The sequence below is a fragment of the Cucurbita moschata genome, unplaced genomic scaffold, assembly GCF_002738365.1.
Source record: "Cucurbita moschata cultivar Rifu unplaced genomic scaffold, Cmos_1.0 Cmo_Scf00004, whole genome shotgun sequence".
NCBI lineage: Eukaryota > Viridiplantae > Streptophyta > Magnoliopsida > Cucurbitales > Cucurbitaceae > Cucurbita > Cucurbita moschata.
In genome coordinates this window covers 3,180,132-3,207,030 of record NW_019268520.1, presented here as the reverse complement: position 1 = coordinate 3,207,030, position 26,899 = coordinate 3,180,132, and the positions used below count along the sequence as shown (strand labels likewise).

The window sequence follows — 26,899 nt, the reverse complement described above, 5'->3', positions numbered from 1 at the left end:
GGGGGGGGGGGGGGGGGGGGGGGGGGGGGGGGGGGGGGGGGGGGGGGGGGGGGGGGGGGGGGGGGGGGGGGGGGGGGGGGGGGGGGGGGGGGGGGGGGGGGGGGGGGGGGGGGGGGGGGGGGTGTTGAATTCTGCATTTTCCATAAGAATTGGGACCAATGCTTATCAAGTAATGACTAGAATTTCAATATTGCACTGACCTCATGAATTATCTACTCTAAAAGAGGTCTATTAATCTCATTAGCATAGGGTTATTCTTCCTAAATAAGGACCATGCATGGTTAGTGCTAGTTACTCCGATCTACTCAGACTACTTGTTACTTGATTAGCATTCATTAAGACAAATAAAGTAAAAAAGAAGAAACATACAAAGAAGAATAGTCCAAGCAGAGGAGTCAGACAAAGCAAATTTAGGGATAGCCCTTGTGCGGTCAAGGTAGATTTTGACTCAAACTGAAAGTGACAACAAAAACTATTTGATTTTTCAAACATTTTCATAAGTGCACCACGAAGCTATCCCCCATCATCCATACACCACAAACAAGGCCAAAAAAACAGTAAAAGAGAATATTTTCAAGAGCAAAACACAACCTGGAACGTTGCCAATTCTTTTCTCATGGTTCAAAATTTCATTTGCCTCCAACATCTGTAGTAGATTTTAGAAATAAGAAAAAGGCAAAATGAGTGAGGGGACATCAAATTAAATCATAAATTAGATTATCATGATAGTTTCCTTATTTTGTAATAGGTATGACCTCTACATAAGGTGTTCTCGCTTTTATTTTTTGGAAATAAGAAAATTAATATTTCCTCTCAAAATTGATAGTTGGTGACTTCCACTACTTTTTATATTACCAAACATACTTTTAACAAATTTTAAAATCAAATGCAGCATCTAAATTAGCTGCCAAACACATAATGAAAATGCTGAAAATATGAGTTGCAAACTTTGCTTCTCACTGAATCCTTTGTTTTCAAATATTTCTTTTTAGTTTACGTACCAAATACACCTTTACCCACCATTATAAACGCCAGCCAATTTAGATGAATCACAATTAATACTAATGATTGAGCACCCACGTGTAGCTAATTGAAGATGTGATAAGGATTAGTAATTCCACCCACCTGAAAACCATCAAGAACACCTCCTCGAAACCACTGTACTAAAGATATTCACAACCGACCAAGAAAAAGGAAAATGGGGTGTCCTCTTCTCAAGCTTCAAGAAACAAAAATTCTACTTCTTAACTTGCAGCTTGCCATAGATAAGAAGGAAATATTCAGCCGTCTTGACACAAGTCCAAATTCAAGATCTCCATTTAAAACACCAGTCTTTCTTCCATAGCACCTTATCAAGGAAGTTTCAGTCTTACATAGTCACAAGCCTCTTCAAAATCAAATTTAAAGATAACGCTTCGTCCTCAATCACCTGAATAGCATTAAGTACTCGATCAAATAAAAAGTTTGTCTCTTGTAAAAAAATTAATATTAAGCACTTGATCAAAATTTTGTCTTCCGAAAATAAAGTCCTTGAGAGCCAAATATAATACTAGGGAAAAGAGCTTCCAACTCCCATTTATCTCTGCAAAAGTTTAAGAGACTAAACCATCCAAGAAGGGTCTCAAAATGATAAGGGGGTACAAAAGTGCAAAAAAAAACACAATCTCCTTCTCAACCTCCTTGTCCCCCTCATAATCTCACCCTTATTGTTTTATAAAGACTATAATACTTCCCACTCGTAATTCTATGGAAATATGAAGTACGGCAATCCTCTTCTTTAACCCATTTCACCTTGGGCCTTTGTCCCCAACAAATGACCTCACTTGTAACAAGCTCCTCAAAATCCTCAATCAACTTGATTCGCTCCTCCCTGGAAACTGCATTCAAAAACCTCTCTCCAAGATCTCTTGTTTCTTTAATTTCCAATCTTTTAAGATCCCCACTAGGGAGGAAAGTTTTTCCATTAAACAATACCCTTCCCACTTACCAAACACTCTACCATTACACCACACCAAGAATGAGACTTTAAAAGACTGGATGAAATAACCCCACATTCCCAAACCTAAAAAGGGTTGGGATCCCACTTCAAAGAGCTCAATTTCAAACAAATAGGTCAATGGTTCAAGGCCCTGGGACCTAAGGATTGTCTCACATTTATTCATAAGATTTTGGTTATTTGTACTTGAAATGTTGCTGCCGGCCACCTCTTCAAATGTTAGGAAGTCATTTTAGTGACATCAAGGAAGAGAGGAATGATGTTCCAAATAGTCCTAAACTTCAATGCATCCTTTTTGGAAGATGTTAACTCAATGTCCTCTTTCACATTTACTTTCCCTCCTTTCCTTATGACTAGTTGAAAGTTGTTTTGGTACTCCAATAACCCTTTGAATAGCTACTCTGAAAATATAATTTTACCAAAAATAAATAAATCAGTGGAATGCAACCTCGGTTGGGAGTGTGACTAAAGTCTCACATTGCAGGATAAGGGAAATAGCATAGATATATGAATAGAGACAACTATCTCCATTGATATGAGATTTTTTGGGGTGAAACCAAAAACTAAATCAAGAGTTGTTTTGTCTAAAGTGGACAAATATTGTATCAACGTGGCAACTCTGTAAATTATAGGAGTAAACGGTAGCCTTTTCCTATCAATTCCAAAAGGAAGAGTTATACTGATACTTTTTCTGTTCCTAGAGCGAGAGACTATAAATAGATGTGCACAAACAACAAATCAGTCAAACAAAATTGGATGATAGATCACTAACGGAATCTTAGATTGAACGCTGCATGGGTTGAGCAATGATTAATGAAGTATTGCCAAAAAGAAAAAGTTCTAGAGGCTTCATGTGTGCAATTACAACTTGCCTTTGAAACTGCCTTCAAATCCGGTCGCTTAGATTTGTGTTTTGTGTCTTCGGCAGGTGCCTCCTGTACAAATTACAAGTAATTAGCAATTAGTCTTTCTTGGACAAATATTTTTGGATTGAGACAAAGAGAGCCCGTTCCAAGTGATCCGAAACATAGAAACGAGAGACTGATTTAAACACCCCGCAAAAAAACAAAAAAAAATCGAACTCAAAGATTAATGATGAACATAGCATTGGTCCTTGGATTTTATTTAATGCGAGATGAGAGAATTCAGACGCTGGCATTTATTCAGTCTGATATAGACGTCAATTTTCGTCAAATTCATCCTGTAGGACATTCAGAGAAAGACTATGAATGGCTTGCATGAATTATAGAAGGCCGACTCACAAGCCTACCTCAGATTTTGATCGTTTGGAAGCTTTTTGAGCTACTTCTGCTTTTTTGCACCTCTTCTCCTCTTCCTTTTGGTTTAGATGAACATACAATAATCAAAAGTTAGCCGGCCATAAACTTCAATGAGCAAACATGTAGAAATGGCTTCAAGCAACGTAACATTTCCCCATGACGAACCTGTACAAAATGAAGATAGTACTTGTTGAACAACCTGAGTGTCTCCTTCACCTTGGCATGGTCACTCTTCTCAACTATATTAGCCGGACCACCTTCGTCGCCAGTTCTACTCTTTTCTGACGCACACAGTTCCAATGGCTCGCTCGCATCACCGTCCTTAGATTCAGCGACGTCATTGGATACCGGAACAGCAACGGCCTTATCTTCCACCACCTCTTCCGCAACACTCGGAGTAGTATTACGCTTACTTTTTACCTGGCCATTCGTCTTCTTCCTTTTGCTGGCACTTTCGGGTTCATCAAGCACCTCTACTCTTTGACGCGCTAAGAGCTCCTTCTTCTCAGCCAACTGCTTCAACTGGATTCGTGCACTCGTCCTCCTCTGTGGAGAAGGAGATGGCTCCTCCGCATCTCCCTCCGGTTTAGCAGCTTTAGCATTCTTTCGCCCATGCGTAGCTACTTTATGGCTCTTCGGCTTCTCCTCGGGAGTTACAGGAGAATGCAGCTCTCCATTGACAGCAGAGTGTAGTACCCGAGACTTCACAACCATGTTCGCTCAAAAATTCATAAATCTGCAAGAACACACAACAAGAACGGATGAATAAAGCTAAAAAAAAAAAAAGTAGAACAAATGAAATGCTTGAAAAACGCCATTAAACAACAGATAAAAGCAGGGAATACGCACGGAAAGAGATCGATAGTGAGTTCAATGCAAGGGAAATGGAAGCGCAGAATGTAGATGGCGAAGAAGAAGGGATTTAGGGATTTTAGAAGCCGAAGAAATGGCGGTGGCGCCAACAGTTGAGGCTTGGAAGTGAATGGGCGCGGGGTTTGAAAAACGAGAGCCGTGTGTTCACTTGTAGAGGCGCAGCACCCCCGATGGATGTACGGACACAGACCTGTGATTGAAAAATGGAGGAGTTTGGCGCTGCATTTTGGGTGCCAAATTCTGCGATTCCCGCTTCCCATTTTTTGATCATCTCCCCTCGCCCTTTGTGCCCCCGAGGGGAGAGAAGGCCGGTCCAGGCGAATGATGAAGAACAGTGAAGCCTTGGGTCCACGGTCTGAACCGCTAATTTTTGGATGTCATTTAATTTTAGTTTTAAATCAATTAATCATTTATAAATTATACCATCACATTAAAATTCCAACACTTGTTCCTCAACTGCTTACACTATTATCCTATCAATCAAAATGTCATGATTCTAACTCTAAATTTTCCTTTTAAATCCTTTTAAATCAGAAATCATATTCATTTCGTTATAAAAGTGTGAAAATCTTTCTCCGATAGACATGTTTTAAAATCATGAGAGTGACGGCTATATGTGGGCCTAAGATAATATCTATTAGTGGTGGACTTGAGTTGTTATAAATGATATATGAGCCCGACATTGAGTAAGTGATGTGTCAAGATGACTTGGCCCCAATAGGGGTGGATTGTGAGACTCATCTGGGTAGTAGAGGAAAACAAAGCATTCCTTGGAAAGGTGTAGACTGTTTTAAAATCGTGAGGCTAACGAACATACGGTCAAAACCAAATAATATCTTATTGAATTGTCCAATTGTCAATTAAAAGTGCAATTTTCATTAACGTTCACAACCCTTAACCTTTTAAATATGATAAAGCTACCAACTAAATCTACAGATAAGAGAAAATATAATATTAATCTGGAAATCATATAAAATATAGTACCAACCAATTTCTAAAAATAAGCAAAATATCATAACAGACTCCATATACAAACAATTTGCACCTTGGACTTTAAATAAGGGTACTTTACTTCTAGCAATCCTATACTGAATAACGAGTATATCGCAAAAAATAAATAATGTGACTATGTCAGGATCAATATGAAAGTATTAGTCGATATGTGATTCAAGATTGATATCCTTAACTCGAATAGAAATTAAATCAAATTGAAAATACTAACTAACAACCTCGAGTCTAATGCAATAAAATTATTAGAAACAACTACTATAACTAACCATATATATATATATTTATCAAAAATAATGATTTCATTCTTTATTCTATTACCAATTATTACGTTGGAAATTAGATTTTATTTTGAAACTAATTAAAATTGAGCGATAAAAAAAATAATATTTAATTTCAAGCTTAACTATGTTAAATAATTAAGGAAAAAAAATGTAGATAGTGTAAAATATAACGATGGATTCAATTAAATATTTTACAATCCCAATATTTATAAACGTCACGACGTTGTTAAACCTTGGTTGAAGATTTGAGATAAGATAGACACGTGGAGTGATTTATTTGGCTCAACCCAATAATCTTATTTATACGAACTTTGTGATATCATATTGCAAATTTGAAATAATATATTTTAATATTTTATTATATCATGTTTAAGTTAAAAGGAATGAACTTCTCATCCATATACGAAAAAGCATTAGAAACTATTTTAATTTTATTTAAAAAAAAAACAATAAATATGAAAGTAACAACTTTACTATTGAAACTTTAGAATGCTAGACGTATACAAGTATTATGAGGTAGAACGACAAAATCTTTCTTCCTTTGACTCGAACGTAGGGTCAAGGCTTGTGGGAGTCTCTTGAAAGAATCCGAACGGATTGGAGAAAGATAGTTTCAAAAGAATTGTCTTGAGAGGGAGTTTAAAAAAAACATGGGAGAGATTAGTGTGTGTTTGACTTAAGTCAAGACCCTATTTATCATAAATATTTGTTAAATATTATATTTAAATATCTAATAGGTTAAGATATAATATCTTATTATTCCAATCATCTTATAATAATATATATTTAATTAAATTGAATCTCATTCAAATTTTAATATATTTTTATTTAACGTACATTAATTATTAATTATATCAAATATAATCAATATATTTTTATATTTCAATGTATCTAATATATCAAATATTAATTTCAACTCATCAAATTTTTCTTTCGAATAAATGGAATCTTATTATTATGGGCTAGGAGATCGTATGTACATACAAAATTAATTAATTAATCAATTTTTATTCATTAACTATAAGTCCCTCTACTGTATAGAGTTGCATTATTATGCACGGTATGTAAGTTATATCCATTAATATAATAATTATAAACAAATCAATCATTCACGAGTTTTTCATAATTACAAATTGGTCAAAAGTTCGTTTACTCATGTAATTACATCTTTCACTTTAAGTACCACTGATTATCTAATAAACAATTTGTTTATAATACAATCATAAACCGAGTTGCCAATAAGAGGGTGGGGCCTATTGTTTATGTCTCGAAATTAGTATTTAGGAGAACAATTCATCAACTTTCATTGTATGGAAATAAGTGAATTATATCTAATGATGTTATATTATGTTATCAATTTCCTATTTGGTTAAGTCCCTAAAATGAGTGAATTATATCTTATGATGATATGTTCGTAACTCCCTATTTAGTTAAGTCTCCAACGTGGTAGACATATTTAATTGACTACAAGAGCCATGCTCGCCTATACAAATTAAAAGTTAAGTCCTCATAGACAAAAGTTTACAACTCACTCGAGATTAAGATTGAATAACATATGATCATAGTGTGAAATATTAATCTTACCAATTAACGAATTTATAAAGAGATATTAAATATTTTTTTGTTAAAATTTATACAAATTCACGGTATATAATACTCTCACTCACATATCTCTGCATGAACAATTTGGATCAAATCATTCGTAACGATTACAAAGTGAGTTGTATCAATAGTGTTACTAGGATAAGACACCCAACCTTAACCACATACTATAAACCTTTTAGGTTATTATTTGAACATCACTATCTTATATGTCAACCACATATTAAGATTATACTTATAACATTAGATTTGCATACCACAGATAGTAATAAATTATAAATAAAATAATAAAATTTAATAATTAATTACGATATTTTATGACTAAATCACGCATAAATGTCGCTAAATATCTCTATATCAATTTGAGTTCAAACTTAAAACTTATATTTTTTTATTTAAGTACATAATATATATTAATTATTTTAATTGTCGACGAATAAAGTAAAATAAATATATTTTGTCTTTTGTAGTTAGGATATCAAATGTATTAAATATTATTTTTAATACTTAAAATTAAATATAATTACTTTACTTTATATTAAAATGTATATTATATTAAGACGCACTAAAATGACTTTGTGTGTGATCTATAGAAATAGTATTGATTTTAAAATTAATTTTTAGTCAATGTTGTCATGTCATGCATTAACATGATCATGTAGTCAATGTTATCATGTCATGCATTATTAAGTAACATCGTCATGTAGTAGGGATGCACTGAAGTGCCGACCAACTAGGGGCCAATTTTAAATTTAAAAACACGATAAGAATCGTAGGCACGTGACACACATTGTCGTTGACCAATGTGCCATGTCGACAATAGTTTGATGCTGGTTGGTCTTTGACCATAAAATATTTACCTTCTCGCCATTACAACCCACTCGGGTGGCGGGTGGAAAAACCAGTGGAATGTAAATGTCAAAGTTGGGGGAGGAAGTTGAAAATATCGAGTAATTCATTTTTTTTTTACTAAGAATCAAAATCCAATCTCGACTGTTGAAGTTATTTTCGTTGAAATCTATTTAATGTTAAAGGTTTCAAAATAAATTAATAAAAATATAATTTAACTTCGTATTTTTATCTTAAAAAATGGACCGGATTTTTTTTTTAAATATCTAAAAATAATATACTTAAATTTTTACAAAAGTTTAAATATAATATAATTTAAGGATTAAATTCGGACGGAAAAGCTTAAAAAATATTTTTAAATTCAAAATATCTTTTAAATTTTCAAAATTTTTATTAATATAATATACTTTTGACTTTATTAAAAAACTTTATTTCGAAAATAATTTATGAAATCAGAGATGTGAATAGATATGTCATTATGGATAGGAATATTTTTTTTTAATAAAAATTAAGAAAGTTAATGCTGACTTTAATATTTTATAGTTATTTATTTAAAGGAAAGTATTAACTGTAAATATATTTTTTTAACTAAAAAAAGTCAAGAAGGGTATTAAGGAATTATTTTAAAAATTGTTATATTTTTTTAAATATTATTAAAAGTTTAAGAATATTTTTAAAATAAAATACTAATTTTTCTATTCCAAACTAATTATAATAATAATAATAATAAAATATATATTTTAGGGTATTACAGAAATTTTGAAAATTTAAAAATATATTTATTAGTTTAATTTTAGACTAATGGAAATAATATTTTTTAATTATAAACAGATTTCCTTCTCTAAATTAGCCATTGAAAATATTGGTATACATTTATTTAATTAAGTGAGATGCTCTCCCAACCATCCTATTCTCGAATAAAAGTTATTTTTTAAATTTGAGTGAAATATTGGTGTACAATTCATACCATTTATATTAATAATCGAAATATAGAATGAATAGCTAAAATCAAGAGCGATATTCGAGTATTGATATGCATACATGATCGGTTGATTCAATAGTTGAGTGATAATAGAAGCTAAGTTGGGGCTAAAATTTATATGTATGTTGTCAATTGAACCGACAGCATAATTTTCTCCGTGTAAAATACGATTCAGGATTTCTCTCCTGAAACAGCGGGCCTTGGTCATTTTCAGTAGAATTTGTACTCTTCAACGGTGATTGAGTGGACACAATTCTTTTGCAGCTTCAAAACCTAAATTACAGTGTGTAATTGTGTCTGCTCATCATAATTTTGATTTATCTTGTTTTGGAGTGATTCGGACTGTTCTTAACACTGTATCGAACAGTATCGGACGTTACAATTTGCTGATTTGGAGGTTTCTTCTTTCTTTCTGCCTTGTTTTTTAAGCATGAATTGAACATTCTTATCCCAAAAATCTCTGTTCTTCATCGCGAATCTTACTGTGTTTTGCTTCGGTAATTGGTCATTCCCTCACGTATTATTGTCGGTTTGGCTTCCCCTTCTTAGGCCACTGGGGTACACTCGTTGAGCTTGTCTGTCTTACTGCTACTAAACAATGGGGAAGAATAAGGAGGTAATTCGGCTGGAGCGTGAATCTGTCATTCCGGTGATGAAGCCGAAGCTGATAATGACTTTGGCTAATCTAATTGGTTCGTTCACCTCTCTCTTTGTGATCTACGAATTTTGGGTTTTATTTTCATTCATTTATTTCCGAATTTGACGGAGCGTCTGAGTTTCTTCAATCGTGTAATCTTTCAAATATCTGTGATGTTGTGCCGTGGTGTGATTCATTGCCTGCGTTTCTCCGGACTCTGAACTGCCTGTTTCTGTCAATTTTGTTACATCCAACTTGAATAGGCTGATGCCAGTGTTCTATTTGTAATGCTAATATTGTTGTCCACAATGCTTTTGATGCGAACCCTTTTCCTTGGACCTGGAGCATGTCTTAGTAGAGGCATAAGAATGGTCACTGTTCATTAATTTTTTTTTCCTTACCTGTGTGCTAAACCGAGGCGACAGATCCTAGAGAATTATGTTCTATTTATAGCTGGGGTTGCTGATTACTTCCTTGTTTTCTAGAACATAATTCCGACCGGGCGGAATTCTTAAAACTCTGCAAGAGAATCGAGTACACAATTCGAGCTTGGTACCTTCTACAATTTGAGGATTTGATGGTACTTTTCTCCATGGATGAAAGGCCTTCATTTCACTGTTATTGTTCTGCTTGTGATGACACGTATCTGTTATGATTTCAGCAACTCTACTCTCTCTTTGATCCTGTTCATGGAGCCCAGAAGCTGGAGCAGCAGCGTCTATCCTCTGATGAAATCGAAGTGCTCGAACAAAATTTTCTTTCTTACTTGTTTCAGGTCTGTACAACTTTGTTACTCCTTTCGTTTGTTTGTGGTGATATTCAGTTTGTCAAGTAACTTTCCAATGAGATATCTTTTGCAAAAGTGATGAAGAAATGTGATAATCAGGTTTGTTTGAAACTCTTGTTTAACTCTTGTTTGGTGATAATCAGGTTTGTACAACTTTGTTACTCCTTTTATTTGATTGAAATGTAAAACCAAACAAGAGCTTCAAACAAGTCACCCAGCTAATTTGAGAGAGCTGGTAATTTCTTCATACAAAAGCACTGAACTATTGATGAAATAAAACCTAAACCTCCCTTACAGACCAGCGTACTACTGATAACTTCCTTTGCTCCCTAGCTCTGCCACCCATACAACGTGTCCCGCTAACTAATCCACTAACTACCATACAGCCTTTTCCTTTATTACTCCTCCTTGCCTACTTATTCACACTAGGAGACCAAACAAATTGATGAATAATTTGTTTTTCCTTTTCAATTGTGCTTGATTAATTTGGTTTAAGATTCTAGGGAGCTTGAATTAATATTTGGTATTGCTATAACATTTTGCTCTATCCTGTAAGGATGATCTTTGCAAGAATGATTTTAAAGGGAAGCTGTCTTTGAAGACTTCCAAACTTTCTTGGAAAAAGTTGTGATAAAGGATAACAAAACTTCCACCTATCTCTAAAATTGGCATGATATTATCCACTTTCAATAGTCATATCCTTGCTTTTGGTTTCACCCAAAAGGCCTCATACTAATGGGGGGTTTCACCCAAAAGGCCTTGTACTAATGGAGATAATTATTTTCACATATGTACCATTGATTTCTTCCTTACCTAGCCAATGTGAGACTTTTATTTTCACTCATAACAATCCTCGCAATGAATGAAACACCAGACTTGAGGCTTGCCTCAAACAAATATATAACTTTTCCTATCAGTCTGTTGAACTTGATAGGTTCACACCTCACCTTTCTACCAGTCCACTTTTTTCATAGAGCTCTACTTGCTTGTTATACACGAGCACTTTTTTGTCCGATCTAGGAATTCATCCACGATGTGAGACTCATTAATCATGTTCGGACCTTGACAATTTCTTTGACACATATCTAGATTTAGACTATGACTCTAATACTAATTGTTAAAGGACAATGAAATCTCACCTATCTCCACCCTCGTATGATATCGTCTACTTTGGGCATAAGCCCTCGTGACTTTGCTTTTGATTTTTCTCAAAAGTTCTCGTACCAATGGAGATAATTGTCTTACTTATATACCACCGTTCTCTCCCTTTTCTACCAAATGGAGGACTTTGTTTGCATTCCTAACACTTTATGACATCATTATGAATTAGGATTGTTCAATATTTGTTCTGCTTCTTTCTTAATCTTGAGGTTGGAATGTCTCAAGTTCTTTATAGTGGATGCTTATCCTCTGGCCTCTGGCTATATGTGAATATATCTTTCTACGACCTTTTTTTTCTTGAATCTTGCTGCTGCTTATAGACAGAAGGAAGCATTTTGTTGTCAGATAGTTGATTGAGCTTTCCTTGTTTGGTTTCTATAGAGTGGCTTATTGTTTAACCTTGGAAATAGGTTGGATTTTGCATGATTGTTGTGTCTATGCTTTATGGCTCAGGGTTTGAGACTTTTGGTTGTAATGTGAAACTATTTTCATGTGCTAACCACCCTTAATTGCCCTAGTGCCATTGAGACATGAAAAAGTGAAGGGACTTTGCGATAGGATATTAAAATCATATAAGATTTTTTTTATGACTACGTGTTACTAAATCAAATGGTTGTTTCATAAGATTAGTCACGTTATGCATAAGCTAGCCTAGATACTCATGGATATAAAAAGGAAGAAAATTATTTTCATCTATCGGTTTATGTATTATTAGACGTCTTTGTATGACACATTTAACAATAATTAAATATGACCAAAATTACTAGTCTACTACCCAAGAGTTTATGTTTAAACTTTAAAGAACTCATAATGTATTTATTAATCATCCAAGTAGGACTGAGCCTTATTCTCAATCTGGGTTCCTAAACTTGGTATTTTGGAAAAATTGGGTTAAGCACTAGGGCTGTGGGTCACAAAGTAGATCAGCAGGTTGAGTGGAGTCATTAGAGATTGTCTATTGTATTGCTCATATGAATAACAAGCATGAATGTATATAGTGGAATATTCTTATAATTATATGTGCATACACGTTGAATAATGAGATAATAGTATCCATTGATAATTTTGGGAAACCTTAAATTTTATACAGGTTATGGAAAAGAGCAATTTCAAAATAACAAGTGATGAGGAGATTGAAATTGCACTTTCAGGGCAGTATCTCCTAAATCTTCCTATTACGGTTGATGAGTCCAAGGTTTGTATTTAATCATGCATGTTTTAAGATCTCAAATGGGAAATGTACATGTAAAAAATGTAAAAAAATATTTTCGGATTTGAATAGTAGATTCTTTGTACTTCACGGTTAGAAGAATTTCTTAGTGGAATAATTTCATTCATACGTGAGTATGATAAGATTCTTCATTTTATCTTATTTGCTTAGGATCTCACGTTTATCCTTTTACTTTTTAGCTCGATAAGGTTCTATTAAAGAAATATTTTGCCACACATCCTCAAGCCAACCTACCAGACTTTGTTGACAAGGTATATACTTCTATTTCTGAAGCTTTAAAGTTACTTCAACTTGTTAAAACATTGTTTCTTGACTTTTGTGTTTTCCACTTATTAGTTTTATGATTTATTTTCTTAGATCGGACTATCCATGCAGAGATTCATTGACATATAAATCAAGCTAGGATCATAGTTTTGAAATATTTCACTACACTTTTGTCCTGTTCACAAAGTCGGCCTCAAGGGGTCTTGTCATATGTTACATGAGTTGGTCATTGGTATTAAAAAGGGATGTTCTTAGGGAAACTAGAGATATTTGGTGTTACGGAATGTCTTTTATTTTATTTATTTATTTTTTTGTGCATGGGGTGTTCATGAGCGGTATAATCCTGTGCAACTCTGTAACCTTATACTCACTGTAAATGAATACAGGCTTCTATCTGTCTTTCTCATCTGTACCATTTTTTTTCAGTATGTTATCTTTAGGCGAGGAATTGGAATTGATCGAACCACTGATTTCTTTTTCATGGAGAAAGTGGACGTACTTATTGGAAGATTTTGGGCATATCTCTTAAGGTTAACGAGGTAAGTTAATGCTTGAAATTAATAAACATTTTGTTTGATTTACCATGTATCAGTTCCAGACCTATGAAAACTATTTTATTTTTGCTAGTCAAACACTTAAAAGTTACAAAGTTATGTTTCATAAACTTGTTATAGACCAAAGATTTTGTCATTATTGGTCGTTCCCAGTTGGGCATCATGAAAAGGAGTTTTCTCGGCCTATAATATTAGGTTTTTACCATAAAACTGCCTCTGTTTGAACATCATTCGAAGTATGGATTTTGTCTTGATTTGTGTGGTTGCAGGTTAGAAAAGATTTTTTGCAGACGGCCAAGTAGACGGCCTATGGAAGATAGGAAGAAGAATGATGAGATTTCCCCTGATGCTGATCTGGATGACCTAAGTGTTGAACGAGTTCGTCTGGAGAATATGGAACTGAGGTTTTGCATAGTTTCTTACAATTGATGCCTGACTGCATTTGGTTCATGCTCGTATAACATTTTTCGTTGATAGAATGAAGAAAAAAGAAAACAATGACAGCAAAAGATTCATCTTATGTTGTTCTGGGGGTTAGTTAGGAGTAGGAATAAAAAGAAAAATTCATTTCACTCATTGAATTTCCTAGTTCTTTTCAATACTACTCACTTGAGACCAGGCAGATGTCCTAATTTCTTCACTTCATGAATGGTCATGATTAATTGACTTAGAAAAAGAAAAGGAAAGTAAACTTTTCTTTTGGAAGATTAACCTCTCTAAGTTCTTTTGTCTTTGCAGTGCTCGCAATTTGCTGGGCAAGGTTACTATTCAAGAACCTACCTTTGATAGGATTATTGTAGTTTACAGGTACTGCGCTATTGCTTAGAACTATGAGTGCCTTGTCAACTATTTGCAATCCATTTCAGATTAAGTAGGTTCTGATTACAATGCTTAATCCCTTTTTTTTTTTGGCTAAAAGAGTTGAAAGTTTTGGTTTAAGGTCAGGCTGAGGGGTCTATTTAATTAAACTGGCGTTTTTTTGTCTTTAAGGACAGAGGGTATATATCGATGATTTTGCCTTACTATTGAAGCTACTTCGTGCATTATCTGTGTATATTAGTGGAAATTTCATTGGACTTTATTACTAATAATCATCAAGCTTTTCAGATTTTCTTGTCAAAGAGTATCTGTTGCCATTTCAGCTCTCCATTAGAAAATGTGTTTTTCCAATTAATCTGAAGTACATGTAAAAGGAATGGTAATTCTTCAGGCGAGCAAGTGCAAAGTCTAACTCCGAACGTGGAATATATGTCAAGCATTTTAAGAACATTCCAATGGCTGATTTGGAAATAGTACTTGTAAGTTAATTCTCACTGGTTTAATCATCATTCTCTTTTGCTCCTTAAAAAAGCATGTGATAATATTGATTGCAAACTCTTTGTGACAGCCTGAAAAGAAAAATCCAGGACTAACTCCAATGGACTGGGTCAAATTCCTTGTATCTGCTATCGTTGGGCTGGTTAGTTTTGAGTATGTTTATACTATTGTTGTCATTAAATTCTTAATATTTTGTTTACTTGGTTTTACTGTATGTATTTATAGGTTGCTGTTGTGGGCTCAATTGAAATGCCCAAGGCTGATTTTTGGGTCATTTTTGCTGTTCTCTCGACCGTTATTGGTTACTGTGCAAAGACATATTTCACGTTAAGTACCCTACTCTGTTAGATGCATTTTTTATATTTATCATTAATTTCTGTAAACCAACTTTTAGTTGTTTAGATGTCTGATTGACCATTTCTTGGGAGGTTCCAGGAAGATAGTTTGTGCTATTAATATTATGTACCCAATCATGTTATAGCTCATTCTCAATGCTAAAGATAGCTGCAGAGATATTGGGCTCTGATCTTGAAATAGCCCTTGAGCCCTCACTACCCCTTTATTATTTTATTTTATTTTATATTAGAATTTTTTTTCTTCAACTTGTGAGGTGAGAGGATTCAAATTTTTGATCTCTTGGTTGAGGGTATATGTTTTAACTAGTAAAACTACGCTGGTTGGCCCTTCACTACTTGTTTTACTGTTTTGTAACTTGCCACTGGGAGGCTACTGCAAACATTTATCTTGCTCTGATTTTCAGTTTGGTAGTCTCTTGATTTCTCTAATGCATGTATAGTCTGTGGCCATTCTTTTTAAATCTATAGGTTTCAGCAAAACATGGCTACGTATCAGAACTTAATTACACAATCAATGTATGACAAACAGCTGGATAGTGGAAGGGGCACGCTTCTTCATTTGTGTGATGATGTAATCCAACAGGAAGTAAGTATCTGATGAATTTCTTGTCTGTCAAATGTGAATATTGCATCTAGATATAAATTTCTACATTTGAGAAAAACGAGTAAAATGCATGATCTATATTCGTAATTGGACTATCTTTTCTCTCTCTCTGAATCTCTGAAAGGAATCAACTGGAGTGCTTCCTCCTCCATTTTTCAGCTGGGATCTTCTGGAAAGCCAATGGCTTCCAGTCATTTTCATAAAATTACCCTTGAAGTCATATAGTTCGGGGCATTTGTTGCTTAAGGACACGGAAATCCAATCATTTAATGAACTGTTAAGTAAGGACACAAGCCTTCTGGAAAGCCAATGGCTTCCAGTCATTTTCATAAAATTACCCCACAAGTCATATAGTTTGGGGCATTTGTTGCTTAAGTAAGGACACTGAGATCCAATCATTTAATGAATTGTTATGTTGTACGAGCCTTGGTAGCTTGTAATTGAATCATTTAAGGGTATGTTTATAGAGGGCAGTTCTTTGCTCATTTTCCAAGAAGTTTGTTTTTCTGAGGGATTTTTTCTGTACCCTATGTATCATTTAGTCCTTCTGCTAGTCTGATTGATTGATAGATAGAAATATGGAACAACACATGGAACAATGGTGAAAAAATGGAGCAACAAAAGGCAATAATTTAGTCAACTACTATTTTGTTCAGTGTACGTTAGTGCTTGTAATTGAATCATTGAAGGGTACGTTAGTGCTTTGGTCATTTCGCAAGTAGCTCACGTGTCTTGGTCTTTTTTCCGTACTTTTTTGTACAGTTCAATTCTCTGTAAGACTGATCGATTGAAACGCGGAATAACGCGCTGGAAAAATAGTGAATGTGTGTTATGGCTCACTGTTTTAGCTTCTGTTTGCAAGCATTTGCATCTATATTCAGGGCCTAGAGGCTTGTTGATTTAGTTTTTACTTCGGTTGCTTTTCCTTCAAACATTAAATGGTGAATGGTGAATGTTGAGCAACAAATAAACTAAACGATGGACGTGCATTTTCAATAATTGTTCTTTCTGAAATTAATATGCAGAGGCCTATTGATTTAGTTTTCCTTTGGGTTTACTTTAACCCACAAATTGTTAGAACGTTTGAGGTAATATAGTTGAAGGTGAAAACCCTCCTCATTGCTGATAAACGACGGTAATCATAGCGTTGGTTTTTTCTTATTTAAGAGCGACATTCTGTTTAAGAAACACGAAAGGATTCCTAAGGCGCTTAGGCATGCTGGAGAAATCAAATGTTAGCTTGTTCCTCTATTTTTGTAGTTCTTTTTTGGAGGCTCATTTTTATATGTTATCTGTATAAACTATGCTGGATTATATTCTGGGGCATGAAAATGGTATGTGCGTGTTTAACACATGCTCTTTCCAAATGTTGAATTTCTCTGTCGTCTATGCCTATACTGTTAGCCAACATTTATAATGCCTTTTTCCCCCTTGGTGTGAAGGTCAAAGAGGTGATCATTTCCTTCTTCATTCTGATGGAACAAGGCAAAGCTACTTTAGAAGTACTTACTTCCGTCTCTGCTTCGTTTTCTTGCTTTCTTTGATTGTGTTTGAAAACATTGAGGTTGATTATCTGAAATATACGGTGTAATGTAATTTTATGATGCTGGCAAGTAGGATCTGGATCTACGGTGCGAGGAGCTGATCAAAGAAGAGTTTGGTGAGAACTGCAACTTTGAAGTGGACGACGCAGTTCATAAGTTGGAGAAATTGGGAATCGTTTCTCGGGTGAGTCATAAACGTTTTTCTTACGGATGAAGATTGGTTTTAAAATATGTAGAAAAGTAAGAAGAACATCATATTATCTAATGCTTCTAGGTGCGGAAGGGATCAACATACTGTAGATAAAATTGCCTTGATTATATAGAACACATCAGGATTCTTCTGTGTCCGCAGGCTCATTGACTAAATGGAGTATTTGACGATTGCCTAGCATGTTTTCAATGATATAGCTTCTTAACCTTGAAACTACTTTTTTTAGATGAACTTCCTGCTCTGATTATTTGATAATAGCTTCATAAGTTGGTAGTGTATGTGGAGGATGGCCCTCATTTCATCTGATTCTTCCTCCATTGCCTTTGAATTCAGGATTCTGTTGGACGTTATTACTGCGTCGGGTTAAAACGCGCCAACGAGATCGTAGGACCAACCACAGAGGAGCTTGTCTTTAAAGCAAGGCAGGGTGTGAATCCTTGAGAAATGAAAAAAGGTCAAGCCTCTTCCTGCCTTTTTTCAGAACGGATCTTAAGCTCTAAAGCATGCATGCAACATTAAATACAACTGTAAATAGTGTTGGCGGGGCAAATGAAGAGAAAGTGATGCTCTAAAATGTTTTCCACTTCAACTATTTAGTGATGCAAGCTTATTTATAGTTTGCTTCATTTCTTTACAATGCTACTCTTTTTGATGTGTTTTCAAGCTTTATTCAGGTCGGGAATGTAGTTTACGTTGCACGTAGATGATATGGATAATATACTTGCAAATTTGCTTTTGTATCAATTATTTTATTATGGAAATCACACCGAAGATATTATACTAAGATGGTTATTCTCACGATTGTTATATGGTTGAAATGTACTTTAAATTTTCAGCTCACGTGGCTCGTTTAGAAATGTCAATTGTATCTTGTGATTTATATTACGCTGCCTTTTGTCTCGCCAGTGTCACGAAGAAGAGATTATAAAGTTGAGTTATGAGGAAGATAAGGTATGGTTTGCAAGCTGCCGGTTCAAAGCTATAACCACTTGGTTGAGGATCTATATGTATTAATCAGTCGTGAGAATCTACATGTATTAGTTAGTTCAGATGGTTCATCTTATTTTAATGTTAATATTCATCATATCACATCTCAAATTAGTTTCAGGCGGTGGATCGATTTAAATTTTTAAGTTATATTTAGTTGATCTGAATCTAATAATTATTAGTATGCTTAGTTGGGTTCAGTCACCTATTTTGAAGCACGGGCACAAAAGGTCAAACATTTGTGCAAGCATGTGATCAAGTATTTCGACAATGGGAGAGAGAGTATAGCATGTCCGGTTAAAAAATTGTTTATTCAAAGAAAACAAAAGCCTCCTAGTGCCTCGAGATGAGAATAGGGGCATCTATGCACATAGGCAACGACAACGCTAGCTCTATGAACTCGGAGTCAACATATTCGGTTGACTTTCTCATCGAGCACTTCTAGCAACTTTGCCCACTTAATATTAAGATGAAAATGAAATAATAAAATTGACGGATTACTTCAAAGTTTAAAGACAATGAAAACTTTTAAAGCGAGGGACAAGATTTACACAAATGTGTCCGTTGCAGTTGCAAATGATTTGGTGGTCGCACTGAATAATCCTGGAGAATTTCAAGCCGAATAGACCGGGAAGGTTTGTTGAACGAAAATGGGGGAATCCATGGAAGCCATGGCCATGGATTCATCTCTCACAAACTGGTAAACCAGATCAAAGCTCCATCAATTGTTTCTTTTTGATTTTTTTTGTTTACGGTAGTCATTTTGTTTTTGGAGGTTCCGAACAATGACCAAAAAGAAGAAGGAAGTCATTCGCTTGGAGAGGGAGTCGGTTATCCCCATCCTCAAGCCCAGGCTTATCAGTGCCTTGTCCAGCCGTCTCGGTACCTTCCTACTTGTCTTCGTAGTGTTTCTCCTACAATTTGCGCGCCATTTTCTGTTTTTGATCTCATTTCCTTATTCGGTTTCTTTGAGCTGAAGATTTTTCGGACCGGGATGAGTTTCTGAAGTTTTGCCAGAGAGTTGAGTACTCAATTCGAGCTTGGTATCTTCTGCATTTTGATGATCTTTTGGTATTACAACGTCTTGATTACCGTTCCTTCTTTTTCAGAATTATTCGCTTTTTTGTTTTTTGTTTTTGGTTCGGTAGCTAAGATAGATTCATCTATATGTAGCATTTGTATTCATTATTCGATCCTATACACGGGGCTCGAAAATTGGAGCAGCAAAATCTCTCGCCCGAAGAAACCGATTCTTTGGAACAAAAATTTCTAGGGAAACTGTTTCAGGTACTGTGGCCACAGCATTTGCGTTTTTTTTCTTTTTACCATCGAATGGTTTCTCATTCAGCAATCCTTCAACTTAATTTTGATCACCTGCATATCGTTGCTTGAGAATGTTCATCTGCGAATTGCGACGATCCATTTCGGGTTCAGATTTTTAATTTTTTGGATGAAAATGCACATCATCATCACATTGTGACGAGTAAATTCAATAATAATTTTTCTGTGCTGCCACCACAAGCTATATCTGTAGGCGTTATTCTGTTTTGACTTAACTTTTCAATACTGTAGTTCAGTTATTTCTCCAATATTTGGATTTCTTCAGGTGATGGAGAAGAGCAATTTTAAATTAACAACAGACGAGGAAATCGCGGTTGCACTTTCTGGACAATATCGACTAAATCTTCCCATATCTGTGGATGAGTCCAAGGTTCTAGATTACTTTTCCTCTTTGATTGTTAGATGAACACGACTCTCCACAATGGTATGATATTGTCCACTTTGAGTATATGCTCTCATGGATGTGCTTTGAACTTCCCAAAAGGCCTCGTACCAGTGGAGATAGTATTCCTTGATTATAAATCTATGATCATTCCTTACATTAGCCGATGTGGGACTTTCATCCAACACCTCCCCTCAAACAAAAGTACGCTTCCCCTTAATCGAGGCTCGACTCCTTTTTCTTTCGGAGTCTTTGAACCAAGTACACCCTTTGTTCGATACTTTAGTCACTTTTGACTATGCCTTCGAGGCTCACAATATTTTTTTCGACATTTGAGGATTCTATTGACATGGCTAAGTTTAGGACATGGCTCTGATACCATGTTGGAAATCACGGAACTCCACAATGGTACGATATTATCCACTTTGAGCATAAGCTCTCGTTGCTTTATTTTGGGCTTCCCAAAAGGCCTCATACCAATGGAGATAGTATTCCGTGATTATAAATCCATGATAATTTCTTAAAGAGCGAGGGCTCCAAAAGAAAAAAAAAAAAGGAGTCAGCCTCGATTAAGGGGAGGCGTACTTTGTTCGAGGGGAGGTGTTAGATGAAAGTCTCACATTGGCTAATTTAGGGAATTATCATGAGTTTATAATCAAGGAATACTGTCTCCATTGGTATGAGGCCTTTTGGGAAGCCCAAAACAAAGCCATGAGAGCTTATGCTCAAAGTGGATAATATCATACCATTGTGGAGAGTCGTGTTCAACTAACATTGATAACTACTAATTTTGTATTGTTTACATTCTTGTTATTAAATCAAGCGCGAAAATTGTTTATCCTGTTGTTCTGTTTTAACTCATGAAGCTTGACACGAAGCTTTTGACGAATTACTTCATGGAGAATCCTCACGACAATCTTCCATATTTTGCTGATAAGGTACCAAACTTGCTTAATTGCCCTTAATTTAAAACAAGAGGTGATCAGGAAATGAGGCTATGCCTAATTACTTAATTCAATTGACGCATTGCTTTGGCGTATGTTTTTCTTCTCTGCCAACCGTTTGATATAAAGGCAGATTAAATTGAAAGCTTTAGAAAATGATGGATTTAGCTCCCACTCTTCGGCAAGAACAGCAACCAGCTACATCACATGTTTCTATTGTCATTGTATTTTCATTGTGATCAACAGTAGGAAAAGGGATGCTAGTTTTGAATGTATACATTGACATCATCATCATAGATCGTTAAAATTATGTGCTTAATTTTCTGCCCTTTGTGTTGTTCATTTGAATCTGCAAACAATTACCTTTTCGCTCTCTCATAACAGTAACTCTTGGGGCATTATTCAACACATACCGAACTGACTTGAATCCATCTATTATACTATTGTAGTACATAATTTTCCGCCGTGGTATTGGGATTGATCAAATGAACGATCACTTTTACCGAACAAAAGTAAATGCCATCATTAAGCGAATATGGATGTTCTTTCTCAATATCTTAGGGTGAGTACAGACATCTTTATCAGTCTTGTGAACTTCTTTGTTTTCTTTACAGGCCATTTGTTTGTTGCTTTATTTTTACAGGTTAAAGAGACTTTTATTTGAAGCGTCAAGAAGCCACCAAAGTCAGGTATTTTCAAAACAAATTGATATCAGTACAGATTCAGATGATGATGGCTTGTATGTTGAGCGGATCCGCGTTGAGAACATGTCACTTGGGTTTGAATTCTTACCACTCTATAATTTGGCTTCATGCATTAGTGGTTGAATTAGTTTAACAAGGGAAGGCCTATGTTTCTTCCTAGCGACCGGGAGGTCAAGCATGGGCATGCATTTTGTCATGCATTTTAGATTCCTTGATTGCTTGCTTTTCATCTATTGTATGACATTTCAGGTTCTCTATGCTATGGAACAAGATTACGATCCAAGAACCCACATTTGATAGAATCATCGTTGTTTACAGGTTCTTTTGCTTTATTGTTTATGAGCCACTTTTGAGTGGAAAGCTTTTAAGCTCAAATAAGAATCATGTATTTTCCCCCTCTAGCGTGGTTGGCGTGCATGACTAGAAATGTTACCGACTTCTAACAAAGATATAATTGAGTAGGCCAGCAAGTCCGAATGAGGAGGTGGAGGAACGAGGTATCTTCCTGAAGCATTTCAAGAATATACCAATGGCAGATCTTGAGATTGTGCTTGTAGGTTTCGTAATCCACCTCCCTTCGCTCTTAGTTTCCTCCGGGTTTTTTTTGGTATTGAACGTTAACTAATGAGCGTCCGTTGTTGTATGGAACTTCTGAACTCGGTTATTTCTGAAAAAATGTTACTCTTGACAGCCGGAAAAGAAAAGTCCAGGTTTAACTCCAATGGACTGGGTCACGTTCCTTGTGTCTGCTGCAATTGGTCTGGTTGGTTGTTGTTTTAACCCAAAATTCTGTATGGACTTACGAAAACAAATACGCCTCTCTCACGCCCCCCTCCCTGCTTGGACAGGTTACTGTTATTGGCTCGCTTAGCGTCCCTAAAGCAGATGTCAAAGTCATTTTTGCTATCCTCTCTGCAGTCGGTGGTTACTGTGTGAAAACATATCTCTCGTAAAGTTACACGGCCTCCTCTCTTCCCATTTCTGCTTATGGGTGTGACTAATGTTACTTATTTTCTAGACTCTAGCTTTATATTGCTTCAAACAATTACTCTTGCATTTCCCTATCTATACCCCTTTAGCTAGTGCCAACTTATCTTCGATTTCCTGTAGGTTTCAGGGTAATTTAGTGTCATATCAGAGCCTAATCACAAGCTGCGTGTATGACAAACAACTCGACAGTGGAAGGGGCACTCTTCTTCACTTGTGCGACGAAGTTATTCAGCAAGAAGTAAGTAGCACTCTCTCTCTTGCCACAGGGTAATGAGTATTAGTTGCTTTAGAATCTTTCCTCAATATTACTTTATAGCAGTGAAAGGTCTACTTGCTCATAGCCAAGCTTAATTAAAACGAATAATATTCTTTATTAACAGAAGCTAGAAATAACCATTCAAGTAGGGGTACAAAAAATATAAAAAGATTTATCCTTCAAACTCCTCTATTATATATTATAGATACAAATATGATACAGATATAGAATTGATTATAGCACAGATTTAGCTTGCTTTGCAGCTTCTGGTGGAGGCAAATAACTTTCTTCTAGTCCTCATTCTCAATGCTATTTTTGGTGTTCGTTACTCATGGCTTACATTCCCATGTCTGTGAAAACTTTCAGGTAAAGGAGGTGATTATTTCCTTCTATATATTGATGAAACAGGGAAGGGCTACAAAACAGGTGCTTACACAAAACCCTCTTTCACTTTAAACTCGCTCCATGATGTGGAGTGAGCGATTGCGTTAAATCCCCGACTCACACAGGCGGTTATGTAAGTAGGAGCTTGACAGGCGGTGTGAGGAGCTGATTCAAGTTCAGTTTGATCAGAGCTGTAACTTTGAAGTGGATGATGCGGTTCACAAGTTAGAGAAGTTAGGGATCCTAATCCGGGTAAGAACATATTGAGAACAAGAGAATTTTTATTTATGTGGATTAATATGTCTTCCTATACCTTCTCTGACTTGGAAAAGAACCAAAAACAGGATGCAGATGGGGCTTATTCCTGCGTAGATTTGAGGAGTGCCAATGACATCATAGGCATCACCACGGAGGAGATAGTTAATAAAGCTAAAGAGGATTGATGCCTCCGCTACTTGATACCATAATTATACAGAAACTGTATGTACTATCTGCTCTCCATTCTCACACAATATAAAGGCAGAGTTTGTTTTTATAAGTTTTGTATTTTCATCATGCTTTCAACTGCAATAGTTTCATAAGGTATGAATTTATTGAGTTATCTATTGGTGTAAACTTCAAACTAAACGGGTTAGAGACAGGTTGAATATTAGTATAGGAACAAAACACTACATTTAGAAAGAAACAATAGAGTGATGAGACTATTGGGAATGATGAGAAGACCCAGAACTAGTTTGATGAAGTAGAATCTTCTCAAGAAGTTGAGATCTTGAGCGGTTGATGGTGTTAAAACAAGTCGTGATCTTTTGCTCAAGAAGATCAAGGAAGTTCCCCATATTCTGGTGATTCTTCCCCAACTGTTTGAGCAGCTCCTGAACTGTGTGCTGATCATTCCCCATGTTCAAACCCGTCTGAATAGAACGCTTGTCGTCCTCCACAGTGTTGTGCAGACGGCTGACGAGGCTATCAAGTGTGTCAAGGTCAGTCTTTAGGATATAGGTATTCCTTGTGGCAACTTTAAGCTGAGCTGCATAAGCCAATTCTCTCTTGACGAACCTGGGAGGAATGTAGGCCGTGATTGCAGCACCGCCGCCGCAGCAGAGGGAGTTGGGCTCGGCGGCGGGAGGGCGAACAAGGTGAATTCTGGAGCTAGACTTACGAAGACGGCGATCAAGTTGGCGCCTGAGATCGCTGAAGTGGTCTCGAATTCCGTCGAAGGTGTGTGAGTCAGGGCGGGGGAAAGGGTTGGGTTCCGCGTTGAATTTACGGAATTCTTGGAAGACGAGGTCACAGTGAGACGGAGAAAGGGAATCAATGGGAATTTCACAGAGGAGTGTGTCGATTGGGCAATATAATCGACGGGCTTTAGCTACTACAATCCGGAGGGTGAGGCAAAGGCTGGTGGTTTCCTCGCTGTACTGAAAGTAACAAGAGTTGAGATTAAAAAGCGAAGTGGAGGTGGATTTTGAGCGTTGAAGGGCGTCGAGGACGCAATCTCGATTGGGGTCAAGCACCTGGGCGAGCATACCGGAGTGGCTTTGATCGTGATCGGCGACGGCCAGTAGGTCCATGGAGCTGGTGATTCTCACCATCTCCTTGAAGGAGTTGGTTTGGAGAACAGCAGCGGCGTAGGCGTGAGAGAGGTCGATGGTGGTAGTTTCAGGCGAGGAGGCGGCCATGGGAGGCGGAGGGGGAGGCCCAGGGGGGGCTGTTCTGTTCTCTATCAAACCATGCTGCACCGGGGAGAATGCGGCAGATTCCGGCGGAGGAAGGCACTCCAACATTTCTGTACTCTGCGCAGATCGATTCCTCCGATTAATTTGTTTTTTTTTTCTAGCAGGAAGAGGAAGGAGCCAGGGGACGAGGCGATCGATCAAGCTCTTTTTATCTGCTTATTTCGTTGACCAATTCTTTGGCGGCCAATCATATGGTCAGTGGTCTTACCATTTTTCCACAAAGGATTATAATATTTCACTTATTTATTGGATTTTATTTAAATTTTTATTTCATTCATATTCTTCCTACTGTTTTATATATATTTTTAAATTAAACTTTTTAAGCACTTCATTTTTTTTAAAACGAATTTTTTTTACTTAATTATAATAAAAAATATAAACTATAATTTTAATAATTAGTTAAGTGCATTATTATCATTTCAAAAGTTAATTGTATTATCTCCAATCAAACTAAAAAATAAATAAATATTTCATAATTTTTAAAAATTCTATAGGTAGGATCAGCCCAAAATGTCAAAAGGTCAAAGCCCAAAAGTTGGGCTGAGCCCAAGCCCAACATGCAAGATTGGGTCTAATCAAGCCCTGGCCCGACCAATTCAGGCCGACTGGACTACTGGACGATCCCTCGTCTGGTCAAGCTGACATCATGAAATTATATTTTAAATTGGTTTATTAAAATAGTTAATACATGCTCTATAAGCATAATTTCTAATAATGTTACTTATTCTATACAAGAAAACTCAGATAGAAGGTCTAATTAACTATTTACTTAGTCAATATTCTATCTCGTCGAATTTTTAAAAATTTGGACATATAGAAGTCAAACCGAAGGTCTAATTAACTATTTACTTAGTCAATGTTCTATTTCGTCTCAATGTTCTATTTCGTCGAATTCCTAAAAATTTGGACATATAGAAGTCAAACCAAACTGAGTCCTAGATTGATCTGTTTGAATCTTATGCCGAACACAAAAACAACTTAAGTATCCAAAGGTATTTGGTGAGCACTGCATCACTGACGTGTTCGTTTCAATCACCTAAGTTAGGCAAATTTACATATGTCTTCTATTTTGCACATCAACAATACAACTCTATTATTGACTAAACTGTGTATTTGAAAAATATGGTTTTAATCCATAGATCACATTGTTCGTAACTCCAAAATATACATTAATATATGTCTAACGAGTTTATATATATTAATATACATATTTTTTTAATAAAATTAATCTAAATATTTATAGATTAAAATAGCATTGAAATTCCATTAAAAATTATTTAAATAAAATTAACATAAAAATATAAATATAAAAATGAAAATAAGTGATAGAAAAGGAAAATAGTTCAGTGTTGTTTTTATCAAATTTAAATTTGGATTTAAATTTATGAATTTGTTTTTATTAGAAAAAAATTATAGGTCAAAATTAATACTTCTCTGGTTAATAAAGTTTCAAACTCCTAAAAACTCTCGATTATTAAATTCCTATCTCCATGACCTCCTTCATCTATTCCTATTATTTGTAATAGAGTTAATGAGTATCCTGTAATTCAACACTATGTAGCACTACCGTCTCCAACCAAATCTGAATAAAACTCACCATTCGAACCCTTATCCAGTAGTTGAATCTCTCTCTTC

At 35.6% G+C, this 26,899-nt stretch overlaps 4 protein-coding genes across 7 annotated transcripts in view; 2 read left to right on the top strand and 2 right to left on the bottom strand.

Moving 5' to 3' along the window:
• LOC111441673 (histone-lysine N-methyltransferase, H3 lysine-9 specific SUVH4) overlaps positions 1 to 4,481 on the bottom strand; it is a 19,057-nt gene extending 14,576 nt beyond the window's left edge. The window contains exons 1-5 of one of the 4 annotated variants that reach the window (XM_023078752.1): positions 4,126 to 4,481; positions 3,442 to 4,012; positions 3,267 to 3,332; positions 2,869 to 2,931; positions 592 to 646 (exon numbers count right to left, since the gene is read on the bottom strand). In XM_023078752.1, the coding sequence (XP_022934520.1) occupies positions 592 to 646; positions 2,869 to 2,931; positions 3,267 to 3,332; positions 3,442 to 3,990 (733 nt within the window). In that variant the 5' untranslated portion in view covers positions 3,991 to 4,012; positions 4,126 to 4,481. Of the gene's footprint in view, positions 1 to 591; positions 647 to 1,125; positions 1,353 to 2,868; positions 2,932 to 3,266; positions 3,333 to 3,441; positions 4,013 to 4,125 lie in introns of those variants that run through there. The other 3 variants (XM_023078753.1, XM_023078751.1, XM_023078754.1) reach the window with 3 other exon arrangements.
• A 4,554-nt stretch (positions 4,482 to 9,035) lies between these two features.
• Positions 9,036 to 18,338, top strand: LOC111441530. The gene is made up of 16 exons (XM_023078566.1): positions 9,036 to 9,271; positions 9,424 to 9,566; positions 9,997 to 10,091; positions 10,173 to 10,286; positions 12,550 to 12,654; positions 12,870 to 12,941; positions 13,381 to 13,493; positions 13,778 to 13,912; positions 14,247 to 14,315; positions 14,719 to 14,806; positions 14,896 to 14,967; positions 15,051 to 15,151; positions 15,650 to 15,767; positions 17,228 to 17,287; positions 17,403 to 17,513; positions 17,874 to 18,338. The coding sequence occupies exons 2-16, from the start codon at positions 9,473 to 9,475 to the stop codon at positions 17,979 to 17,981; spliced, it is 1,455 nt and encodes a 484-aa protein (XP_022934334.1). The 5' UTR covers positions 9,036 to 9,271; positions 9,424 to 9,472; the 3' UTR covers positions 17,982 to 18,338.
• A 702-nt stretch (positions 18,339 to 19,040) lies between these two features.
• Positions 19,041 to 24,063, top strand: LOC111441529. The gene is made up of 16 exons (XM_023078564.1): positions 19,041 to 19,227; positions 19,303 to 19,409; positions 19,507 to 19,598; positions 19,701 to 19,814; positions 20,134 to 20,238; positions 21,117 to 21,188; positions 21,644 to 21,756; positions 21,838 to 21,972; positions 22,148 to 22,216; positions 22,361 to 22,451; positions 22,590 to 22,661; positions 22,747 to 22,847; positions 23,009 to 23,126; positions 23,511 to 23,570; positions 23,670 to 23,780; positions 23,873 to 24,063. The coding sequence occupies exons 1-16, from the start codon at positions 19,178 to 19,180 to the stop codon at positions 23,969 to 23,971; spliced, it is 1,509 nt and encodes a 502-aa protein (XP_022934332.1). The 5' UTR covers positions 19,041 to 19,177; the 3' UTR covers positions 23,972 to 24,063.
• A 43-nt stretch (positions 24,064 to 24,106) lies between these two features.
• LOC111441533 (UPF0496 protein At3g19330-like) lies at positions 24,107 to 25,514 on the bottom strand. The gene has a single exon (XM_023078570.1). It carries the CDS (start codon positions 25,310 to 25,312, stop codon positions 24,230 to 24,232), a length of 1,083 nt encoding a protein of 360 aa, XP_022934338.1. The 5' UTR covers positions 25,313 to 25,514; the 3' UTR covers positions 24,107 to 24,229.
• Between the last annotated feature and the right edge of the window lie 1,385 nt (positions 25,515 to 26,899).

Bases quoted from the DNA above. Each gene is read 5' to 3' on its own strand.
- LOC111441530 (XM_023078566.1), top strand. From the start codon at position 9,473: ATGGGGAAGAATAAGGAGGTAATTCGGCTGGAGCGTGAATCTGTCATT. The intron at 10,287-12,549 runs GTCTGTACAACT...AATTTTATACAG, and splicing joins TTCTTTCTTACTTGTTTCAG to GTTATGGAAAAGAGCAATTT. The intron at 12,942-13,380 runs GTATATACTTCT...ATTTTTTTTCAG, and splicing joins TACCAGACTTTGTTGACAAG to TATGTTATCTTTAGGCGAGG.
- LOC111441529 (XM_023078564.1), top strand. From the start codon at position 19,178: ATGGGGGAATCCATGGAAGCCATGGCCATGGATTCATCTCTCACAAAC. The intron at 19,815-20,133 runs GTACTGTGGCCA...GGATTTCTTCAG, and splicing joins TTCTAGGGAAACTGTTTCAG to GTGATGGAGAAGAGCAATTT. The intron at 22,217-22,360 runs GTTCTTTTGCTT...ATAATTGAGTAG, and splicing joins AGAATCATCGTTGTTTACAG to GCCAGCAAGTCCGAATGAGG.
- LOC111441533 (XM_023078570.1), bottom strand. From the start codon at position 25,312: ATGTTGGAGTGCCTTCCTCCGCCGGAATCTGCCGCATTCTCCCCGGTG.